At 46.1% G+C, this 23,523-nt stretch overlaps 1 protein-coding gene across 2 annotated transcripts; it reads right to left on the bottom strand.

Annotated features, from left to right (window-relative positions):
* Positions 1–515: 515 nt before the first annotated feature.
* TPM1 (tropomyosin 1) lies at positions 516–20,555 on the bottom strand. 2 transcript variants are annotated; one of them, XM_051770538.1, is made up of 10 exons: positions 20,232–20,555; positions 19,137–19,262; positions 12,464–12,597; positions 11,160–11,277; positions 10,639–10,709; positions 9,767–9,842; positions 9,150–9,212; positions 8,830–8,899; positions 7,472–7,550; positions 5,939–6,142 (listed from the first exon to the last, which is right to left on the bottom strand). In XM_051770538.1, the coding sequence occupies exons 1-10, from the start codon at positions 20,343–20,345 to the stop codon at positions 6,139–6,141; spliced, it is 855 nt and encodes a 284-aa protein (XP_051626498.1). In that variant the 5' UTR covers positions 20,346–20,555; the 3' UTR covers positions 5,939–6,138. The 2 variants fall into 2 exon arrangements, with proteins under 2 accessions (XP_051626499.1, XP_051626498.1); XM_051770539.1 differs by lacking the exons at positions 5,939–6,142; positions 7,472–7,550 and adding an exon at positions 516–1,473.
* Between the last annotated feature and the right edge of the window lie 2,968 nt (positions 20,556–23,523).

Raw genomic sequence — 23,523 nt, 5'->3', positions numbered from 1 at the left:
CTGGAAGGTTATCTGCACCTGCCTACTGCCAAGCTCCTTGCTGCTGGAAGGATGGGCAGCACCAACTTTCAGCAACACACTACAGGAAAAGAAGCAGTAAAAATTATTTTTCAAGTTCTGAAGTTGCCCACTGACAGACCTCACAATTCAAAGACACCCACATGTAGAAATCAGCAACCAGCAGTGAAAAAGTTGGGTGAAAGGATCTCTTATGAACGTGACACGTGACTTTGGAAGGTTTATCACAGTACTCAAATAAATAACCCAAATTACCTGGTAAGATACACAAATACAGGGTAGCTCTTCCAAGAGCAAGGGCTTCAGGACTCATTTACACTCTATGGGAGTTCTGCCATGGCCTTACCAAAACTAGTTTGGGTCAACAATGACTACTTTATAGCCTGCATTTTTACATAACCAGCACATCACAGGGTACCAGTGAGGGACACTGCACACGGGCAGACTTCACACACAGAAAGCTGACGTGATGAGAAACAAATCACAGGAGAGCAAAATTAAAAAAAAAATGTCCTAAAATGTGCATTTTATTTCATATCATTATACAATGTTTACAATACAGGTATACTTTTAAAACTGCTCGAAGAAAGTGTGAAAAAAAAAAAAAAAAAGTGAGGCGAATATCGGTTTCAAAATTCCTCCCCCTCCCCAAAATCCACACAAACAAAATACATTTTAAACAATCTCTTCCAAATTAATGTTTTGTCCTGAATTTATTGAATCTTTCATTTCAACATGAAAAATACAATCGAATGAATACTCAAGGTGAAATGCTGACCTACACTTCTGTATTGAGTTGCAAGACCACAATTTAAAACCTCCAGGAGCCTTCACTTGTCTCTGTTGCTCACACCCCCTCGTTTTACTGAATTAGAAGGCACAGAAAGTCCAAATTCTCACAGATCAGTAAAATTCTGGTAAAAATAAATTACTGTGCTGGACAACTCCTGACTTGTCTGATATCAAACAAAAGACTTCAGTAGAACCTTTTGTTCAAAATAGCACCATTTCCAACTGATCTCTCCTGAACACCAATCATTCTTCTTGGGTCAAAACTGTAGTTGGCACTTGAGGTGGGACACTGTCTGCCACGGCCAGGATTCTTCAAAGCCTAAGCACACTGAGTTGCTGAACTCTCTACAGAGTGTAGGTAACATTTTTGTTGGGAAATGGCACATTTAAACCATAATGTAACGTAGCTTAACCCGCATATGGCTTGCCCAGTCTGGTGTTTCCCTGACCCCTGCTTGGTACTTTAGCAGATGTTCTTGTGACTGTGGTGAAACTAAAATAAAGACACGTTTATGGGGCTTCACGGCAAGCAGGTGTAAAAATAACAAAACAAACAATGTGGTTGCTGCTAAGAAGGTTTTCACATGTTGTTTAACTCCAGTAAAGTTTGATCCAGCATCTGATGCATATTAAGGTTTTCTTCTTTGGCATGTGCCACTTTCTCTGTTGTGGGATTAGAAAATTAAAACATGAATAGCAGTTCTTTGGAGGCACTGATTCTCAGAACATGAAGGCATGCAATCATCACTGCTCTCAGAGGATTTAGAAAGTTAAGAAATGTGCATGCGCATAAATACCAATGTTCCCAAACAACACAACCAGAGAGAGTTCCAAATTAATTAAACAAACAACAAGTAATGCAAGTTTAGCACTGTTTACAGTTGCATTTGTTAAGAAAATGCACTGCCACCAGAGATGCAATTCTTGCATGTTCTGGAAGCTCTCTGCTTATAGGAATGTGTAAATGGCTTTTTAAAATTATTATTTTTTAAAGTAGCAATAAAGAAAATAATTAAGTTCTTTGCAGTCCCTACTTTAAGTTTCATAGAATTCAGAAACGCAAAGAACGAAAAAATTAAAAATATTCTCTTCTTCAGCGAAGTGACCTTTAAGAAATTTATTTCTTCTAGAAAATAAATAAAATTGAAGTTAGTAGCTTTATGCTGCATGCACACTTTTATAGGACAGTCATTTAACACACTTATTTAATACAATAAATGAGCATAATGTTCTAGAGGTGCATCCTACCAGAATCCAGTATAGTAATTTCACACTACTGCAAGCATACCTTCAAACTGATCAGGATTTTCAGGTGGAGCTCCCATGCTTTTTTATTTTTCCCCTCAAGTCAAATACAAGCCCAATTCATAGAAATGCAAAGTTATGGCATCAAAGTCTCCAGACAACAAAACAGCTGTAAGGATCCTTTGAGTTGGTTTGGAAACACACAAATTTGAATCCTGGAATTTTTCTCTCATTCTAGTAAAAATCTCAGGGTCAATTCATGTTGTCTCAGGCAATCTGAGTGCCTGACTGAGGCTGTTAATTTTTGGATACTCTCAGCGAAATGCTGTTCACTGAAGTGGAAAGAAGCCACTGGCCAGCCAAGAGCTCAGTGCTCCTCCAGAGCAGGTGTGCACACACACAGTGAAAAGCCTCATCCAGGAGAAGCATTTTCATATTTTTCCCAAGAGAAACCGAGAATTTCATTTATCATTTTACCACATCATCAACAGCTCAAAAAAGAAAAATAAAAAAATCAATTTCTAGGTTTCTTGCTTATTTCTACTTTTAGTGATTGGTTCTTAAGGAAAATTTGGAAGAGGGTGTTTTTAAACAAGTTAACAATATGGTCACACTAAGGTTTAATCCTCATTCAAGGCCAGCTTTAGTTCATTAGTTAGGCGACTGTTTTGCTCAAGTTGCTGGTAGAGTTGGTCTGTACAGGCAGCAAGCAGGTTAGAAGGGAAAAAAAGAGGCAGAATGAAGACAGATTAGACAGAGAAAACAGTTAAATAAGAGTTAATAAAGAAACTGGTCACATGACAGACAGTTCAGTAACATACAGAGAAACATTTTACCTTTGTTTCTACAACTCTAGTAATTAAATAGCTACTCCAAGGAACAGCTATTATACCGTGTGAAGAACTGGCTAAGAATCCTGCTGTGGGACACAAAAACTGGAACAGGAACAGAACTGCAGCCATATTCCAACAGCTACCAAGTCCTGCTTTAGTCTTTTGTACAGTGTGTGGAAGATTTGTTTCATGAGTGCCATTTTTCTCTGCAAACCCTTTTAAGGTGTGGTGGAACCTCATCTGCCAGTGGAGGGAGAGCAACTGCATCACAGCCAGCAGAAATAACAGCAGGAGATGCCAGGAGCCACCTACCACCGGGTCTGACTCAGCCCACACGCCCTTCCTAGGGAATCTGATGGCTGAAATGCTATTTTTGGTTAGGAAAATATACTTCTGTTACTGCTATCAGCACCTTTTGATAACTTTAAATTGTCCAGTTGTGCACTGCAAGAAAACAGACCCACACATTTGGTGAAAATGAAATGGAGGGATGAAAACCTGTGTTGCTCAAATACAGCAGAGAGGACGAGTCATGTTCACACAGAACAGCCAGGACTATGTTGTGACAGCACAGTTAGTGAGTTCTGCAGAGTGAAAGAACATTCCACAATGGCTTTTCACTGTCTTGTGTTCTCAAAGTGCCCATATTCTCCTCAATAGTCTAGATTCAAACTGCACTCCTGACCTCTTGATCCCAGATTATTCCCCTCCAGGAAATGACTGTTTCTGATTCTTTTCCACAAGCTTCCTAACAGCTTCCACAGAAATGCTCTTCCCCTGCAGGCACTGGACACAGCAAAGGCAAAGCTGTGCAATGAGCTGGGCTGCAGGACATGCTTGTGTGGTGAGTAACTCCTCCCAGCTTCCTCCCCAGCCCAAAGTCCAACAGCCAGCTCAGGAAAACCAGGGCACATTTCACAGCTCTGATCCGGGACCAGTAACAACTGGGGCTTGTCTCTCTCATCAGGATAATGTCGCATATATGTGGAAAAAAACATCAAAACCTCAGAGTAACTAAAATTTCACTTTGGCAAAGTGTATTTAGTTGTTATTCAAACATGACATTTGAACTAAGAACTTGATGCTTACCTCCATCACAGGAAACCCCTCCCTAACTGAGGCAGAGATTTACACTATTCCTCAATGTCCAAAATGAGACTAAACCCCCAGGTAAAGCAGGAAAGCATTTCCTGAGTGTAAAGCAAGCCCTGGATCCCCCCCAGTCTGTCTGGGCTGTCCTTTGGCCCAGAGGCAGAGCCCTGTCAGCCAAGCCTGTGTTCAGGCTCTGGTGCAGACCCAGCAAGGCTCAGCCTCAGCTCAGCAGAGCCCAGGCAAAGCAGAGCCCAGCTGGGAGGTGGAACATCCCACCAAGGGGGACAGGAGTGCTGAACCCCCTGCAGGGAGGAACCAGCAGTGCTCTGGGCAGTCAGGCTCAGTGCAGCAGGAGCAGCCAGGAGCTCTGCACAGCTACCTGGGTGCCTGCACTGCACTGCCCTCCCCAGCACTCTGCTCCCCTGCAGGGCAGAGCTGACCACGTGGGAATGACAGAAAAGGGAAAAACTGAATACTGATCTCCAAAATTATTATGTTAAAAATTGCCAGGGTCCTATCCTACAATGGATTTTGGGCTTTTTTTTTTTACTCTTCTTCAGAAACAACAGCATTGCAAGGAATTGAGGGGAAAAACAACACTTACTGCATCTCAGCTGATGAGCAGTAACTTACTGAACCTTACTGCTTGAGCTACCTGTGACTGCTGACACACATCCTGCTCTTGGGCTTCTCCCCATGGCCAGCAACAAAAGGATGTGTCGTGGGATAGAAAACTGGGATGCATCCATTTGCAAGCCTTATTTGGAAAACAAGTTTTGGGGAAGAGAGAAAATCTAGTCTAGACTGCACTGCTGAACAAGAAAGACACATTTACATTATTCTACAAGTTAAAAACTACAGTTCAGCTATAATAAGTTTATTTAGCCTTGGTGACTTAGGAACTTTAGCAACTTATAGAGTGACCAGAAATCAATCCAGTTTAAACTGATTCACTTTAACATGAAATGGAAAATAACTCCTTTCACTGTAAAGAAAATGAAGTTAAATAAGGCAATAAAGTCCCTAATTGTAAAGGAAAGTATAAAAAAAAAGCCAAGTGTCAGTATTTAATGCTTCATCCTAAATTAGGCACTGACAAATCAGCTGAAAGTCAATGTTCAGGCTTTCAAACCTGAAACCCATGATGTTCCACTTTGCAGCAGAATCATTACATTAACAGTATAATCCTGAGTTTTCCCACTCCAGTTTTGAAACACTTCTCACGAGTCTGCAATCCAAACTCACAAGTCTGAACTAAGCCCAAGAGTGGAAAACTACTGAAACCTCCCTGATGAACTTCCAATCTTATCATGCCACTCAAGAAAAATACATTGAAAAAAACCCTCAAAAGTTAGCAAGTAACATGTTTGCTGAATTAACTAAGGGTGAAAGAGGGAAAATTTTTTTGCAAGACAATTCAAGGACTAGTTTTGGATGAAAAAAAAAATTTTAAAATTTCTGATATTGTCCCTTTAAATCTGTCTCAAATATTTAAGTTAATGAACAAACACACTTATATAAAAGATTAGAAGTCTTCAGCACCAAGCAAGGAGCAAATTTCAGGCTTTAAAGTGAAAAATGTGGTGTCAAGGATGTAACTGTCCTCTCAGCTATGCTCCCACGACCAAGGAAGAAGTGTCCTTGCAGATTTTGGCCTAACAATAACAGCTGAAAAAATTCCCCTTACATCTATTTGTCATTTTATCTGCCTCATATTTTGAGAAAAACTAAGATAATAACTAATAACTGGCTGCTTTTGACACCAAGAGTAGTGCTCTCATCCCCCAGACTGCTCTCACTGGCTTGGCATTGTCAACCTTCAGGCAAAAGTGTTTGCAGATAAAAAAATGAAAACACGGGAAAAAAAATAAATCCCTGCAGGCGAAAAAGAGCATTTTTTTATTAATAACTTAAATAGTTACTTAAATAAATAAAAGGCAAGGGAATAGCAAAAGGGATACAGCTGGGATGTTTATTTTACATTGAGAAATGTAGTTTCTGTACAGCAGAGCACAAAGAGAGCATGTTCTGAGACAGGTGTAGAGGAGAGTCAACTAAGCTAGAGGACAGGACAAGGAACCCATGAAACATCCAAAGCTTGGGAAGATGTTTTATCCAACCTGATGGGGATGTCTTTGGAGAAGTGAAGCAAAGAAAATTATCTGCATGAAAAGAAAAAGTGAGATAAGGTAGAAAATGAAAAAAAAGGTGCAGTAAAGACTTGCAAAAAAGCAGCAACTGCACAGCAGAGCCCAGCATGCTGAGAGACTATACTACAGAAACAGCACACCATGCTGGGACTGGAATGTCCTCATGTAGCAGCAGAGTATAATTTAAAGTCTGTTTTCCATTTAGAAATATCCCAAATTGAAGAAATACTGTAATCTCTGTACACAGAGGAGGAAAAGAGAAATCCATTTGCTTGATAAACCACAGAGCAAAAGCATACGTTGGGAGGGAATTTAAAAACAAAAAACAAAACCAAAGCAGACAGCATTAGACCTCTACTGAAATGCTGGTAGAGAGAGGGAGGAAAGTTGTGAACAGACACAGGGACGAAAAAATGCAAAGAAACAAACATCTAAAATATGGGTGCACACAAAACACACTTCAGGCTCTGAAAAAAACCTTATGCCTTGTGGAAAGCATGCCAGCCTCCAAAAAGAAGTGCTGGGGCTAAACATGGCACCTCATAAGTACCTGAGAGCCAAAGCCCCTTCTCCTCTGCCACGTCAGCTGTGCAGGGCTCATGCAAGTGCAAGGTGTGAGTATGGGAAGGTGGATGTGTGCTCTCCTGTCATCATTTTTCTCCTTATGGCTCAAGTTGGTATTACCACATTTTTGGTACATGTAAATTAAATTACTATTACTATCCAGAAAACACGCAGAAGAAACCTATAAACAATTGTGACTTTTATGGGCTTAAATGACAAAGTATTTTAAATCAATTTCCACACTTGTAATTTAGTGATAACAAGTGAAATTTTCAGAGCAGTTAAGGCAATTTAGATAAACACTTTCCACTGCCATTAAAATAGAGAATATGGCTAAATCTAAATTTCTTTGACATTCTTGTACAGAAATTTTGCCAGAGCAAAAAACTGTGACAGCAGGCAGAAGAGTACACTCCAAATACAACACATACCAAGGCAATTTTCTCTGGTAAAATGAACAAGAGGGAGCTGGCAGACAATGCTCAAACAGAGGTGAACTGAAAGGACAAACAGCTACAAAGGAAAGGCAACCCCGGACTGCAGGCACCGAAGGGAAGAGTAACCACGAGCTTACAAAATCACCATGAGGATTTACCAGGCTAGGCACAGCACTCACCCACACTTTGCCACGGTAAAGACATTGTTCATGGTATTTTGTACCCCTAAGTCTTGCTAAAGGAACGAGTCCCCCCCTGCACAGGGGGGACCATCTCACAAGCTGGCACAGTCAGTGAGGGCGGGGAAGCGGCAGCGGGGACAGGCTGGGAGGACATTTACATGGAAGTCATGTCATTGAGAGCGTGGTCCAGCTCCTCACTGATGGCCTTGTACTTCAGTTTCTGAGCATACAGCTCATCTAATGGTCCCCAGGAAGGTGGGTGTGCAAGGGGATGGAGCGTGACCAGGGGTGGAAGGTGAAGGTGGTGGCGCGGGGACACCATCCAGAAGCAGCAGGAAGAGGGGAGAGGGCACAGAAAGAGGTGTTGTGACAGACAACATGAAAGAAAATCACAGAGTTAGAGAATAAAAGAAAAAAAAAAATCAGGAGTGAACAGTCTTATGTGACAAGTCCATTAACTGCATGGCCAGTGGGGCAGCCTGTGATACAGAGAAAATCGAGGAAAAAAGGGCACAAGGGAAAAAAAATCCATGTTTTGCTGCCCTGTATTTTTGCTTTAATGCACATTAGGAGGGCACACAGGAGGTAAGGGAGAAAAGAGCCAAAAATGGGGCTCGAGGAGGATGTTACCATTTTCCACCACTATTTTTCCAAACCACTCTGGTTTGTGTGCTGGCATAAACTCAGCTTTTTACAGCAATTTTTGTTCCTTCTAAACACTTATCCTTCTTCTCTGCTTCCTTCCTGAGTCAGTGATCATAAATTTTCAGCAGCTACCTACATATTCCACAGCCTTCATGCAGAATTCAGCCTGCCACACCAAGCAATTAAGCTTCTTAAAATCCTAGACTTGGTGTAAGGCATCTAAATAGCAACCTCCATGTAACTTTTAATTACAAAGCCCTACTGACTTATTTTCTCTGGAGGCAGGAAGCACATTCTGCTATTCTGCTGCAGTTCTGATAGTTTTATCAAAACCTTAAAACAAACTCTCTGAAGTTAAACAAGCTGTCCTTCTGATGATGTATACAATCTATTAGCTTTACTGAAAACCAACAACTGGTCTGTGTCACAAAATGCCTGCCCTGCCCCACACTTGGCACAGTATTAAATTAGGTTAGCTTGCTACACTCCTAATTATTGCAAACATAACACAGTTCTTTAGTAAGATGATAATAACACTTACCATCTGATCATTCACCCTACACACTTATATACCTCCAAGTAGAAGAGTATAAAGCAAAAAAAATGAAAGGAGTCTTAAGAACATGAGAGAAAAAGGAACAGGCAAGAGCAAAACACTGTTCACCTGAAGCATTTAAGTTATCAATATATTTCAACTGGAAAATGTTTTGCCTATTTTACTCTTTAGGCAGACCCATTTGTAAAAGTGGGACAAGTCAGGCCAGTAGAACTGGGTAATGAAAAAAACCCAAACCAAACCCACCCACCTCCCCCCAACAGCAGAATAAGAGACATGTATTTCTACAGTAAGTAAAAAACCAGAAGCCCATACCTTCTAGGTCATCAATGCTCTTCTCCAGCTTGGTTACTGACCTCTCAGCAAACTCAGCACGGGTCTCAGCCTGGGGTCAAGACAAACACAGACTGCTTTAGGAGACACACACACAGTACTCAGGAACAGTGCAGCAACAGCTCACATGAGGAAAAAAGTACAATGAGAGGAGGCAAATATATTACTAGTTTTTAGGAGGGACATTTAACACTAAACTCTTTCCAAAGTTATGTGTTCACCCTTAAGGCAAAGCAGTGTTTATACTAAAAGAATCAAATGTCCACTAGAAGACACATTGCAAAGAACAGCTCTAATTTTACCTCCTTCAGTTTGTCAGTCAGAACTTTAATCTCCTCTTCATATTTGTCTTCTTTCTGCGAGTACTGTAATTAGAAAGAGGATCACTGGTATTAGACCAGGTATTCTAAATACACCAAAAAACCCACATTTGAAACTCTCTTCTAACAGATCATGTGTACACAAGAAACTAACATGGGTAAAACTAAATTAATTCCAGTTGCAAGGCTGTGGTAATGCAGTTCATTACAAGAGTCAAACTTCCCTTGAGATGTGTTCCAGTGCAATAAGGTGGGAACTCCAAGCAGAAATTAGTACTACACTTTTTCTAAAGAGGAGTGTTGTTTGGAGAAACTGAATATTAGTACACAATGCCAGCTGGAGGGTAATTCCATAAATAATATTTAATCCTGTCAGAGTACTTAAGAGAACGTGTGGCCAACTAATACTGACCTATTTGGAACTGGGAGATACGCTGTGTTCCAGTGAGAGCCAAATAGGAATTGAGTAGTGAGTCCAAGTGCTCCCACAGACAATGGCCCTGCTGAAATGCTGCAGTGACCAGCATTTCCATATAAAGGAAACCCCACAGGCCAGATGACAAGTAAGGGACACATTCTCACATAAGTCTCTATCCTACCTTCTCAGCCTGAGCCTCCAGCGACTTCAGGTTGTTGGTCACAGTTTTCAACTCCTCTTCAAGCTCAGCACATTTGCTGTTATTTCGGAGGGAAGGCAGGAAAGGGGCGGATGGAAGATTCAGTCAAGCAAAAGAAACAGGAGAAAATAGGGGGAAAAGATAGAGAAAAATGAAAACAATTACGGGGCAAAAGAACGGCCTCAAAAGCAGCTGATCCATCACAGACTGAAAGTGGCTCTTTGTGATGCCAAATATCACTTCAAGTGCACATTAAGACGATGACCAGACAGAAATTTCTCTACAGCCCTTGGCTTACACAGAAACATTTATGGAGCTTTTACACGTGAGACAGTTCAGCTTCTTTTGGCTGCACAGGAGATCAGTTTTAAAGGTAAAAATGAATAAATAAACAAAAAAGAGACCAAAGAAAACCACCAAAGCAAGATGCAAGGAGAGTGAAGAGCATAGCAAGGACTGATTTGTTACTACTGAGTGAGCTAACCAGCTATGGAAGCCGAAAGACTTGGGTTGCAGTTAAACCTAAGAACTGTTTATTAGTGTCAGTACCTTATCCTCTGCAGCCATTAATGCTTTCAAGGTTTGATCCATTATTCTTAACTGTTCTTCCAGCTGTCGGACTTGGCTGTTAGTGAACACATGAAATGCACAAAAGCCATTCACAAAATCAGTGTGCAGGTACAGCATGCAGTGACAAAACACAAACAACACATTTACTTGGTTTACTTCAACGATTACAGTAAATGAGCAAAACGGCAAAACATAGCTTGGAGCTGAACACACAGTGTGCTGCCAACAGTCCATGCTGTTACAGTCATCCTGGGGCACCTCACAAGAGGCACTTCCACACTTACCTTTCTGACAGCTCAGCACGTTCCTCAGCCCGCTCCAGGTCGCTCTCAATGATCACCAGCTTACGAGCCACCTACAAGAGAAGCCCCTGGACAGTCAGATATTATGCTGCTGCAGCACAGGTCACCTGCTTCTAGAACCTACTAAGCAGGGGGTTGGGCCTCTTCTTGTTTTTTTGGTCAACACATGAGTTTTGATTCTGTGACATCTTCATTATTCATTTAAGTCTCAGTTATTTCACATTTTTCAAGACCTCTCATTCACCAAAAGGCAGCTTCAAAATAGGTCTTTTTCTCCCTAAGAGCCTAGGGAACACTCTCACACATTCTGGCACAAAGCTCGAAGCACAGATCTCCTGCCACCTTGTCCCCTGAGGTGGACAGGTGTCCATTTCTCCTTCCACAACAGCTGTGAAGAGTGATGTTTGTGACCCTTTGAACTTAATGGGCAAAGGAGGAAAAAATAAGGTAGAGGCACAGCCCAATGGACTTTAGAAAGAGGTGAGCTGCCCCCAGGAACTGACCTCTTCATACTTGCGGTCGGCCTCTTCAGCAATGTGCTTGGCCTCTTTGAGCTGGATCTCTTGGATTTCCATCTTCTCTTCATCCTTCTGGGCTCTATTTTCAATGACCTTCATTCCTCTGAAAGACGTGAAAAACAGGAAATGCGAGGGTCAGGGCTTGCCAGTCTATCTCCAGCTCCACTGCTGGTGGAGTGAGACTTGCAGACAGCTGCTTAAGGTGAATGAGGAACATCACACAGTTGAGTCCTCACACCATAGATCTAGTCCTGTGCACTCCCACCCAGAAGTCCAAGGAACAAAACATGTCTTAAGAAGAAAGAAAGTGTGATTTGTTTAGCTCTCAACCACAGTTCAGCTGTACTGTCCTTTTTTCATTTTAAATTGAATGAAAACTCATCTTACAGAAAGGTAAATAAAGGGTCTTGCTTCTCAAGACCTAATAGGATGACTGAAAACATCTGTGCTTTTACACTCACCATGAAACAGCATGCTACAACCCTTGCAGGACTGACAAGAACCATGTTTATGGGCCAGACTCCCCTGAGTTTTGCCATGTCAGAGCTCTAGAACACTGGAGCTCTCTGTGCTCTGCTTAAGCACAATTTTAACTCCTTCATAACAGGAAACACTGTGTGTTGCACATCTGACCCAAATTCTCTAAGTGTTTCAAAACACACTGTGAGTCTCTGGTGTTTTTCTGTTCAACAGGCTGCACAGTTAGTGAGGTAGAAATACATATGCAGAATATGTAGGCTTCTTTCACAATGAAAGGTATTATCACAGATAAAAAATACAATCTATAGAAGAGAGATGATCTTCCAAAGTCACAAATCTTGAGTTCCTAACTCACATTATGGACTTCTGGAAAGCTAAAGGAATTATAAGCCTCTTTCTTTTGCTCACCTTCAAGTACTAATCTTGCCAACAGGAGAATCAAAGCCTCTTCCAGCACTTTGCTATTCTCCAGGTGAGATTTTCTACCCACAATGAAATCCAGAATTGCCCAACAGCACAAGAACAGAGAAATCTGGGCTTGGTCAGCCAGTTTTCACAGGATGTGACATGATTCATCACAGGGCCTACCCCACTCAAACCTCATCTTTACAACTGAAAAAGAATTCAAGCCTACATATTTTGGACATTCCTCCAGACAAGCTGTAACTGCAGTCCACGTACACAAAGGCAGAGTAGATTACACATGTTCAGAGACACAGGAGTGGTCTAATTTACTTCCCCACCCACACCCTGGCAATTAGGATCTTTGTCATGAGAGTAACGATCCATTCAGGAGTGGCCCCACCCACCTTTCACTCTCGTCTGCAGCCTTCTCAGCCTCCTCCAGCTTCTGCAGGGCAGTGGCCAAGCGCTCCTGAGCCCGATCCAACTCTTCCTCAACCAGCTGGATGCGTCTGTTCAGAGAAGCCACCTCGCTCTCAGCCTGAGCACGGCAAGAACAGAAATTAGTTCCCAATAAGGCACACATCATCTCCTGTAAGACTGGCCCATTTACCTGCTAGTGCCATTTAACAGCACTTCCCTAATGCCTGACTTCAGCCACTATGAAATCCCTGCACATGGATGTACCTGCCCTCATTGAATTGTGAAGTTATTGCTTAACAGAGGAAAAAGTGATTAATGCTTCCTTTCAATGAAGCACATCAAGGACTGGACAGTTTGTACTAGAAAGAACTGCACTGGAAGAATTATGCACTGCTACCTGAATATTTTCTGTTATTGTATTTGCAGACATTAATCACAGACCTCCCCTTTTTTTTGTTAAATCAACACAAACCAATTATGAGCCTTCTATTATCCCAAATCCTTTATTTGTGACCTTTCACCACATGTGGGTAAGAATTGTCCCAGTGTTTCCTGGAGTTCCACAAGAAGGGTTCAGCATAAACACACAAAAATACACCTGGATCAGCTGCCACAGAGAGAGCAGGAGAACATTTAAGAAGTGTCTCAGTACCCCGAAGTTTTATTTACAGGCAAATTATGCAAGACCTGCTAAAAAAGGCACCAGCAGAGGCTACATCTCAAGAAGGGCCCTGGTACAGGCAATAACCACTTAAAACACCTTCTCCTTTTGTTTTTTCCCTATAGTGCCATCCTTAAACTTCTTCTAAATTTGCCTCTCTGGCATTATTATCTGTTCACTTAATCTTCTGTACAACCCTTGCAACTCATCTGCCTCTTACCACTACAAGCTCTTACTTCTGACATCCTCAAAACTACCCTTGTTTAAGTTGCAGACTGAGTTCTACAACAGCCTCCTCACAGTAACCTCATTATAAAACTTTCTTTCAAAACTATGTTAAGCACAAAATATATATGAAAAGGTCATTATTTTAAAAAGTTAATAACTTCCAAGAATAACTGTCTTAATTAGTACTGAAAATTAACATAGATGAGATATATATATGCTATATATGAACAGGCACACATCTGAATTTCCTGTGACGTCTAGTTGAGGAGGGAACCAATCCTCCAGCAAAAGTATCAATTTGGTACTTTTTCTTTTCTAACCAGAGGTAGCTGGATACAGTTGGCTGCAGTGAAAATTTTGCTGTACATAGCAGAAGGAAGAGTAACTTACAGACCAGACAAGTAAAACTACCTTTGACATAACAGTAACAATGCCCCACTAGAATGACTGAAAGCAACACAGAAGCAAGGAAACAAATATGTCTTTGAACATTAATATGTATTGGCAGTGAACACGGAGAACCAGAAGAGACTTCATTCTTAGAGATCCGTATTAATCCAAATATAGAATATTTTGCTGTGTGTAATCCAAGCCTGTCTTTTCAGATTTCTGGCTTTAAATAGCAAGAATTTGAACTTTCTGGTTTAAGAAAGAAAATAACCTTTCACAAATGTTACTCTTGGGAAATTTGTAATGTTACCAGTTAATTATTATCACCTCAAGATTCCTCACCATGATAAGAACATACAATGCGCCTCGAAAACACCGGGTGAGTAAAGTTCAAGTTTTTACTTCCTGCTCCAGTAACTCACTCAGGATTTACCAACCAGCCTTATAAGGCCCAAGTTATTCTTCTGCAGAGCAGGACTTCTCTCCTTATATGGCAAGGCAGGAAAAAACCCCAGTGACATTCAGGGGCACTCCCAAAACTACCAGACAAACACAGCCTCCTGTGTGTCTGCCACACCACTTACACACCACATATTTCCACAGTGAGAGATGACATGGGTAAGGTACCATCGGGTGTTAATTCTTACTATTGCAAGGGAGAGTCTGTTTCCCAGAAGAAGGAAGAAAAATGCATTTTGAAAATGCGATTTCCAACAGCCCCTTGAGATGCCTGTACTGGAGACAGAACAGATTCTTTTTTAAGGCAATGGCTGCTAATCACAGTCTTGAAACTTTTAACAATCTGGTTTAACAATCAAGAGCTGTAGGCTCTGTGATGTGTTTTGGCCACAGCTTTAGCTTTTTCATTGTTTGCTATCTGTACCTTGCACAGGAAGAAAATAAAACCCACATAACAACCCTGGCTGGTCACATGCTGTACACGTGAGGATTGCACTGAGGGAAGGGTCAGATTCACACCTCTGCTCTCTTCTGCAAAGCTCCCAAAGCCTCCCTCCTCAAGCATACAGAAATACAGCTGCAACAATAAAAAACCCTACTGTAAAAAAGGCACACATCTACCTGTGCCTGGGAATTCAGCTTTCCACCTTTTTCCACCCCAGCACTGACCCCTCCAAACGAAAACTTAAATACCATGCAAATGCACTCTGCAGAATTCCACATCATCCACACAAACCAACTCCAGGGAAGACACAATCACTAACCTTTAGGGCCCTTCATAGCAATGTAGCTGAGCTCTTAAGGGAAGACTTTACCAGCGAGCTACCATCACTTCTCCAGCACTATTCCTTCTGCCACAAAGCTTCCCATTTCAATAGAAATCCCCTTATGTGTTATTTAGAATAAGATATGTTACTGAAAGTAGAATAACTGGTGTCCTTTGCTCCACCAAACTTAGAAAATGAATACAAGTTTTTTTAAAGACAGAAAGTCTTATGAAACCAGTTAATGACTGTGACATGGTCCTTCACCAAAAAAAATGGATATGCCAAGTGAGCTGCAAGAATGCAGTAGTTACACAAGCATAGTAGCCATATTTTGCTCCATCAGGAAGATCACCTGCAAGTAATCTGCAGGCTCTTCCTCTGAACTTGCTGCCTGGAATGTGCAGGAAGCCCCATATTATAAGGAAATCTAATAATCGCCATTTTTTCTATTGCAATAAACGACACAAGAAAGTTGTTCTTTTGCTTCCCTTTCATACAATCACAGAAGACACTCAAACTGCCTCAAAGGATACTGCGCATTTTATAGCAGGAAACATTAAATTACAGCTGCTAGAATTCCCCAAGGTCAATGGCAAGACAAACAACAGCCCTATCAGGTTTTTTTGCTGTGACTGCCACACATAACTACATCTCTCTGCTCTCTAAGTTGCTCGCCCCGATCTCCTCTCTGCCTAAACCCAAGCCTGCTGTTCCTTTCCCACCCCAGCAAGCAGCTCTGAGGAGCAGCGCCCAGCAGAGCTGTTCAGCCACCCGATCACACTGCTGTGCGTTCAGGTGCCGGGGCCGTCTCAGGTTCAGCCCCAGGTACGTAACTTCCCAAGTGTCGCCATGCTGATTCCCAGATGAGCTCGCTTGGATGGCAAAAGAGAACTAGGGCTTGTGGGAAAAAAAAAATAAATCACAAAAGCTTGCTCGGAACCTGACGCCAAGCACCGGATCGCAAGCACCCCGCCTAACCTCATGCTGGCAGCAGCCGGCGCAGTGCCGCGGGCCCGCGGAGCGGGGCAGGCACCGCACCCCGCCCGCCCCGCAGCGCCGGGGCCGCCCGCGGCAGAACGGCCGCGCTGCGGGGACGGCGGCGAGGGAAAGGTCGGGGAGCCCCGCGGAACGAGGGTCCCCCGCCCGCTCCCCCCGGGCGAGGGGCGGCCGTACCTCCTCCCGCAGCGCCCGCTCCTGGTCCACCTCCCGCTGCAGCCGTCCCGCCCGCTCCTCGGCCGCGTCCGCCTGCTCCTGCAGGCTGCGGATCTTCCTGCGCACGGCCTCGAGCGAGCTCATCGCCGCCATTCCCGCCGCGCCCTGCCCGTCCTGCCGCCCGCCCGGCCCTGCCCGGCCCTGCCCGGCCCCGCCGCCTCCCTCCGCCCGCCGCGGCCCCGGAAGTCCCCCCGCGCCGAGCGCTCCGGGGCGGGGCCGGCACCGGCACGGGCAGGGGAGCGGGGCGGGACCGGGCACGGCCGGCGGGGAGGGGCCGGTCCCGGCCGGGGATGGGCCGGTCCAGCCGGGAATGGGCTGGTCCTGCCTAGGGTCGTGCCGGGGATCGCCGCTCCCGCCGCTCCCGCTCGGGCCGGGGATGGACCGGGGCCGTGCCGGGGCAGTGCCAGTCCCGCTGCGGGCCGGGGATGTGCCGAGGATGAACCAGGGCTGTGCCGGTCCCGGTCAGGGCTGTACTGGGGCTGTGCCGGGGATGGGCTTTGCCGATCCGCCGATCCACTCGGGCCGGGGACGGGCCGTGCCGGGGATGGGCTGTACCGGGGCAGTGCCGGTCCCAGTCGGGGCTGTGCCCATCCCGTTCTGTGCCCATCCCGTTCTGTGCCCATCCTGGGCTGTGCCCATCCCGGGCCGTGCCCATCCCGGGCCGTGCCCATCCCGGGCTGTGCCGATCCCAGGGCTGTGCCCATCCCGGTCTGTGCCTATCCCGGGCCGTGCCTATCCCGGTCTGTGCCTATCCCGGGCCGTGCCTATCCCGGGCCGTGCCTATCCCGGTCTGGGCCTATCCCGGTCTGGGCCTATCCCGGTCTGGGCCTACCCCGGGCCGTGCCTATCCCGCTCTGTGCCGCTCCCTCCATTCCCGCTCCCCTCCATTCGCGCTCCAGGTGGGTGCCCTGGGGCAGCAGCGCCCCCTGGCGGCGAGGCGCGGAGGGTCCCGCGGGCCCGATCCGGACTCGGAGCCGAGGTCGGGACCTGGGTCGGGACCGGGGTCGGACCCACCTTTCCCCCTCTCAACCGCCCCAATATAAGCGTAGTAAAACGACACTGAGCAACCCGCCAGACGGTGCACCCGGCCTGGCTCCTGAGGCACCGGGACGGGAGAGGGGGCTGCAGCTGCCCCCTCCCAGGTGGGGTGGCTCCGGGGATGTGCCCGCTTTTGGGACGTGAGTCACACCGCGAGGGAAGATTTCCTCATCCCCTGTAAGGCGAGTCCAGCCCAGCCAGGGAGCCGGCACTCCCGTGTCTTTTTCCCAAGGCTTGGAACTATCCAAACTAGTAGGGCAAATACTAGTAGGGCCCTAAAGATACTCTGCTTTGTCAAAAGATAAATACGTCCTTAAAATGTCAGACATATTCCATGCACACAAATAAATACAGCATTTACCTCGAGGAAAACAAGCTAGACATCTCCTACCCTCCACCTGAGGGAAGACTGCAGATAAAATTGCCCTCAACTAGCTTCCAAATGCTCTTTTCTAGCAGGGGAAAATGGCATTGGGATCGGCTAAGAAGATCCTTAATTTCAAAATGGGAATCTAGTAGCATTTCTCCTGCCTTCATCCTAGGCATGCTATTTCCAAATAGTCTGCATACTTTTCCTTATAAGGAATATCTCCCCTGGATCTATATGTGGTTCCTTTGAACAAGTTAAACAAACGTCCTGCTAGGGAGCTGCCTCCCCTCTAAGGCAGCCGTGCACAGAACACAGACATCTGATCCACATTAGACAGAACCCTCTCCCCCGTTCCTAGGCACGCTTCTGTTTGCTCAGTTCCTGAGTTCTCTTTCAAAGCTATACAACTTAATTGCCAATACTGAAGCTAAATTTTTTTTCTATTCTTTCCTCCTTTTAAAAGTAAAATAAGACAAAAGGATGTTGCCTTTCATGCCAAGTTGTTGTTTGCAACATTTCCCCTTCTGAAAGTATCCTTCCTCCCCCTGAAATACTTTGCTTGCTTCATCTGTGGCAACTCCTTTTTATTATGGCTTTGAGGTTGATTTTTAAAGCTGAGCTATAGGAGGAGGAGGAGTGTCATGGCTTTGGATATACTGTAGTTTCACCTATCCCTGTAATTCAGACCTGAGATTTACTCTGACAGAATCAAGCTGTCCAACAGCAGCAACAGAGACCAGGACCTTAACTGCAGAGAAATATACTCTTGTGGCTCCATGCATGCAATACATTAAATGCATGTCAGGGGCAGACAGGTGGGTGGGATGAGGGCCTGGGAGAGGCACAAGCTCTTGCCTTATTACCATATAAAGTGCTGAGCTATATATATCTCCCAGCTTGCTCCTAGGATTGCTGTCCTCTGAACTGCAAAACTACCAAGTGTCATCTTCCAGACAATTTTCTGTCACACAAGACTGAACTTTTCTTTAACAAGTGAAACAGTTCCGCTGATTTCCAGGAAAGAAAAACAACAAGGAGAGGACCTTTCATCTCAGGGATCAGTGAGCCAAACTAGTATCTAGCAGTAGTTCTAACACATGCATGCCTAGGAACAGCTCTCTTTAAGACAGAACTAGCAGTCCTTGCTCTTCTGGATCTCCCTCTCCTGAATCTACTTGCTATTAACTCTCTGATTCTGTTTCACTATCAAGACAGTGTCATTCCAGCCTGAGCCATTTTCCCATCACCTGAACAGATAAACCACCCTTTCTTTACTTTCACGTCTACAACAGCAAGTACACATGAAAAGCACATGTCAAGTGAGCAGTAACCCGATCAAATGCCTCTGATAGTGTGCAAACCTCATGCAAGGAGGCAGTGCTGTGTTTCCCACCCCCCTGCCCAGGAGGTGCCCAGCCCCTGCCATCAGCAAAGCTTTGGAGTGCTGCAGGCAGGAGCCCTGGCTGTCCTGTGCAGGGGGAGTGTGTGGGATCTCTGCTGGGCTTGTGGTGAAAGGGATGGGGGTAACTTACATCTGTGGCCTTTTTGTCAGCCAGTTCCAACTTTTCCTGGGCATCTTTAAGGGACTCGGAGTATTTGTCCAGCTCGTCCTCAGTGCCCTTCAGCTTCTTTTGTAGAGCCACCAGCTCGTCCTCCAGCTGTGATACGGGTGAAGGGGGTGCAGAGGGGAGGGCGGGCAGGAAAAGGTGCAGCAGGCAACGTGATCGTGCAAAGGGAGAAGTGAGGGTGCAGAAGGGACAGAAAAGGACAGACAGAGAGAGAGAGAGAGAGAGAGAGAGAGAGAGAGAAGGAGAGACAGTTATTCTCTTTGCTTGTGGCAAGGGCACGATACCTTGGCAGCATTCTCCTCTGCGGAGAGGAGGCTGTCCTCAGACTTGTGCAGCTCTTCCAGCACTTGGTCCCTTGAATCCTCCGTCACACGCAATTGCTTTTCCAATTGCACAATGTCATCCTCTAACTAGGTGCACAAGAGGAAATACAACGCACAAATATGTTTCTCCCTGGGCTTAGGAAAGTGGGAAATTAATTTATAATCTCTGTCCCTTCCTCCCTCCTCCTTCAGGATCTTCCAAAAACGTGCAAACAACGTGTCTCCCTCCCCCAGTCGAGTAAAGCCCCAGGTGTAAAGGAGGGGGTTGGGAAAGGACAAGAAAATGGAACGTGCATCCGGAGGAGGGCGGGGGGGCAGCTGGAATCGGACAAGTCTGCTGGGTGATGCTGTAATGGGCGAACACAGCTTTAAGCGTCCTTTGCCAAGTGGCAGCCCGTCTGTCCACTGCTAACGAGGTGCCCGAGGTAGCCTCTCCACGCCGTGCCCCGGTGACAAAGGCACGGAGGCCACGCGGCTGTCCCAAGGCCCCGCTCCCCAGCGGGAATGGTGGGGACAGGGGGGCCCAACTCCTACCGGGCACCCGGGGACCTCCAGCCAGGAGCTGCCAGGCTGAAGCTCTGCCTCAGGGAAAGTTCAACCAGTTCTGCAAGGGCGCGGGGGGTGGAATACAATAAGGTACGGGGAGTGGGGGGCAAGAGGAGGAGGGGAAAAAAAGAGAGGAGTCCGGAAAAACTTGCGCCCCGGCGCTGGCTGCGCCCAGGCCCCCTGTGCAGACCTGCTTGCTTCTCTCCTCCGCTGCCTTCTTGTCCGCCTCGGCTTGCTCGGCTCTGTCCAAGGCGTTCTCCTTGTCCAGCTTCAGCATCTGCATCTTCTTCTTGATGGCATCCATGGTGGCGGTGGGTTAGGGCGCGAACACGCGCGAACTGCTCCCGAAAGTCAAACTTGTAAAGCTGCGGGACAGCCCCGATCCGGACGCGGGCGCGGCCCCCGGGGGAGCGGAGCGGAGCTGCGGGGCTGGTCCGTGCGGGACGGGGCGCCGGCCGAGTGCAAGCGGCGGGCACGGAGCGCCTCACAGATATGTACTTTCCCAGGGGGCTGACTGCATTCCTCAAGACATCCAATACTTTTTTGGAAAGGGCTTTTTTTTTTTTTCTTCTTCTTCCCTCCCTCCCTCCTCCGTCCGTCCCTACCCCTTTCCCTCTCTCACTGCCCCCCGGCTTTTTTTAGGAAGCGCAGCCCTCCCATTCGCTGCCGCCTGCCATTTGACCGTAGATATGACTATATATGGGATGCGATGGGCGAGGTAAGGCGGAGGAGCAATTTGTTCGCATTTCCAAATAGGCAGGACGGGACGCTTCGCTGCTACTCCTGGGAGAGAAAAAAAAAAAAAAAAAAAAAAAACAAACCAAGAAAGGCAGCAAGCGGGAGCGCGGGGAGCGGAGGAGAGGGGCCGCAGGGTGGGGGACACCAGCCCCGTGCTGGAGCCGTCCCCAGCCCTGGAAATCAATGTTCTACGGCACCAGGGTGGCGGAGCCGACGGGGGAACGCGCGGTGCTGCGGGCAGGGGGCTGGCAGAAGGGCAGGAAGGGGTTAACCGCATGCACGTACGGAATGAACGCGTTCGGAGACCTTCCCCCGGCAGCCGGAGGAGGAGGAGGAGGAGGAGGAGGAGGAGGAGGGGGCACCGCAGCCGTCTGGCTCCGGCAGATGCGGGCGGCGGGTGCTGGGCCGGCCCCACAGCGCCGAGCACGGAGCCCAGACTTCGCGGCGAGACCCCGGCGGGGCTGGGTAGGGATTCGGCCGGGACCCCCAGCGAGGGGAGGGTGCCGAGGTGCCATCCTGACCCCCGGGGCAGGTGACCATCGAGGGCACGGCAGCGCTCTCCACTCCTGCCTCGGGGAGGGCAGAGCTGCCAGCAGCTCCCAGTGCTTCCCCAGTGCACCGCTGGCTCTGCAGGGAGAGATGCCTCGGTGCTGCCCATGGAAGGGTCGCCAAGAGCGGACTGTAAGGAAAAGGCAGAGAACTACTGCAAGGCTCAACCGGGCCAGCGGCGGGCGGCTGCGCTGCCGGGGGTAGCCAGAGCTGCGAGGGATGGAGCCCAGGAACGGCTGGGGCACAGAAACTGGCTGCAGAGGTGACTTGCACCCTTCTGTAACGCCAGCGAGAGACAGGCAGCAGAGACAATTAACAAAACAACATATAATTAAGTAGAGACCTATTTAATTCACTTCTGGCGGGTCTCTCACAGGCTCGTCAGCAGAGCGAGCAAGACACAACACGCTGTCCTCAGGACACACGCTCCCCTGTGCAGTGTAGGGAGTACGTGGATGTGCGCAAGCCCCACAGGATCTGGGTTGCACAAAGTGAAAATTAAGCAGCCTCTTTGTCTATGCTTGGTCCTTGCAGCAGGGAATTCCTCCCTGGTGCTGTCACTGGATCAGCTGAACTGATGTTACTTTGCAGGAGGAGGGAATGTCCTACAGCTTCTGGCCCATGGTACGTGCCAGGGCAGTAAGGGCTGGATTTGCAAAGCAGGCCTTGGAGACCAGCTCCTGGAGAGCTTAAACAAACTGCACCACGAAGCTTCAGCTCTACGAGATTGCAAAGCCCCCTGAACAGAGTTCAGACCTTCCCCTAACTCCTGAGAAAGGCCATGCTCTGAATCCAGCTATGAACTATCCCAAGTTCAGAGAGGCTCACAACCAGGCTCGGGGATTCACGTGCAGTGCTACAGAGAGCACGAGGCCACTGCTAACCTTAAAGAAAAGATGATTTCTCACTGCATTCCTTTCTCATTGCATTGGTTTAATAACCAAACTACTGTAACAATAATAGTAAAATAATAGAAAAAGTAGTCAAAGTTATTAAGTGAAACGTGGCACTGTCACAGAATGTTTTAAAACACCAAAGAACAGAATACGGAAAGAGTCTGCAGATTCAGTCACAACCAACCCCAAAGTGTAGTTTTTCTCTTTGCACTTACCTTGCTTTGACATTTTAGTCAATTAAAAGAGATTAGGGCCTTCCTGAGGTAAGTATAGTGAATATTTAAAAGATGCCTAGTTACATATTGTTCAACAACCCGACTGCATTGTTAAACATATCAGTAGGTTTTGTTCCTAGTTTAGGAGAACTTACTCCTCTCTCACAAAAAATTCCTTAAAAAGCATGGAGTATCATGGCTGGCAATTCACTGAGGTAGCTCTTCTCACTTTGGGGAAAGCAAAGACTTGCAAAATTAAACAAACAGTATCCTGTCTGGCTAATTTGGGAGTGGTGCTGATAGGCTCCTAAAGAATTCCTGTGCAGCTCCATTTTTCTAAAAGAATGTTAGCCATGACATGGGAGCCTCTGGGATACGTGAGAAAGTAGGAGATACGGGCAGAAGGAAAGGAACTCCAAGTTTTTTATAAAAAATACCTGGAGGATGCAATCACCTCCACAGAAAAACAAAATCTTGAGGTTCTACTTCCATGAAAATGTCCAGTTAATAAGCTTTGTTTATAGCAAGATGACCCTGTACCCATGGGGCTGAGCTGGCTGATGGTGATTTAATTTTTCTTTTCCTCAGAGAGAGAATATGAAAAATACAGACACGTGTAAACATGCCTGCTATATGTTTCATTAACAATTCCAATTACTTGGAAATTTCTGTTCCAGCTGGCTAAGAAAGATAGGCTTGGAAATCTAGAAGCTTGTGTAGTCTCTCCCTCTTTAATTGACATGTGAAGACAGACTATACAAATTATTTTTGCATACTGAAAAATGAAGGTAGCACAAACTTTGTCTTTCTGACATAATATCAATTCTCTAATGGTACTTGTTACCTTTCGTTGTTTTTCACCACAATGGCTAATCTCATCTCATCTCATCTCATCTCATCTCATCTCATCTCATCTCATCTCATCTCAATCTCGTCTCATGTCTCTCACTGAAAATGGTGCAGGAACTCCCTAACAGCAGATTCACTTGTTTCTGGGGAGTACCTACTGCACTCATCTTGAATTCTGTTGATTTAATCAGGCTTTTTAGAAAATCCAGACAGCCAACACAAGGAACCAGAGTGG

Source organism: Manacus candei, unplaced genomic scaffold (assembly GCF_025592945.1).
Source record: "Manacus candei isolate 608988 ecotype Guabito, Panama unplaced genomic scaffold, ASM2559294v1 h1tg000119l, whole genome shotgun sequence".
Classification (NCBI taxonomy): Eukaryota; Metazoa; Chordata; class Aves; order Passeriformes; family Pipridae; genus Manacus; species Manacus candei.
This window is presented reverse-complemented; position numbering and strand designations above follow the sequence as displayed.

Coding starts and splice junctions, on each gene's coding strand:
- TPM1 (XM_051770539.1), bottom strand. CDS start 20,345: ATGGATGCCATCAAGAAGAAGATGCAGATGCTGAAGCTGGACAAGGAG. Junction 11,278..12,463: donor GCTGCAGACGAGAGTGAAAG/GTGGGTGGGGCC, acceptor CACGTCTTTCAG/AGGAATGAAGGTCATTGAAA. Junction 1,474..8,829: donor GAGCATTGATGACCTAGAAG/GTATGGGCTTCT, acceptor ATCCCACAACAG/AGAAAGTGGCACATGCCAAA.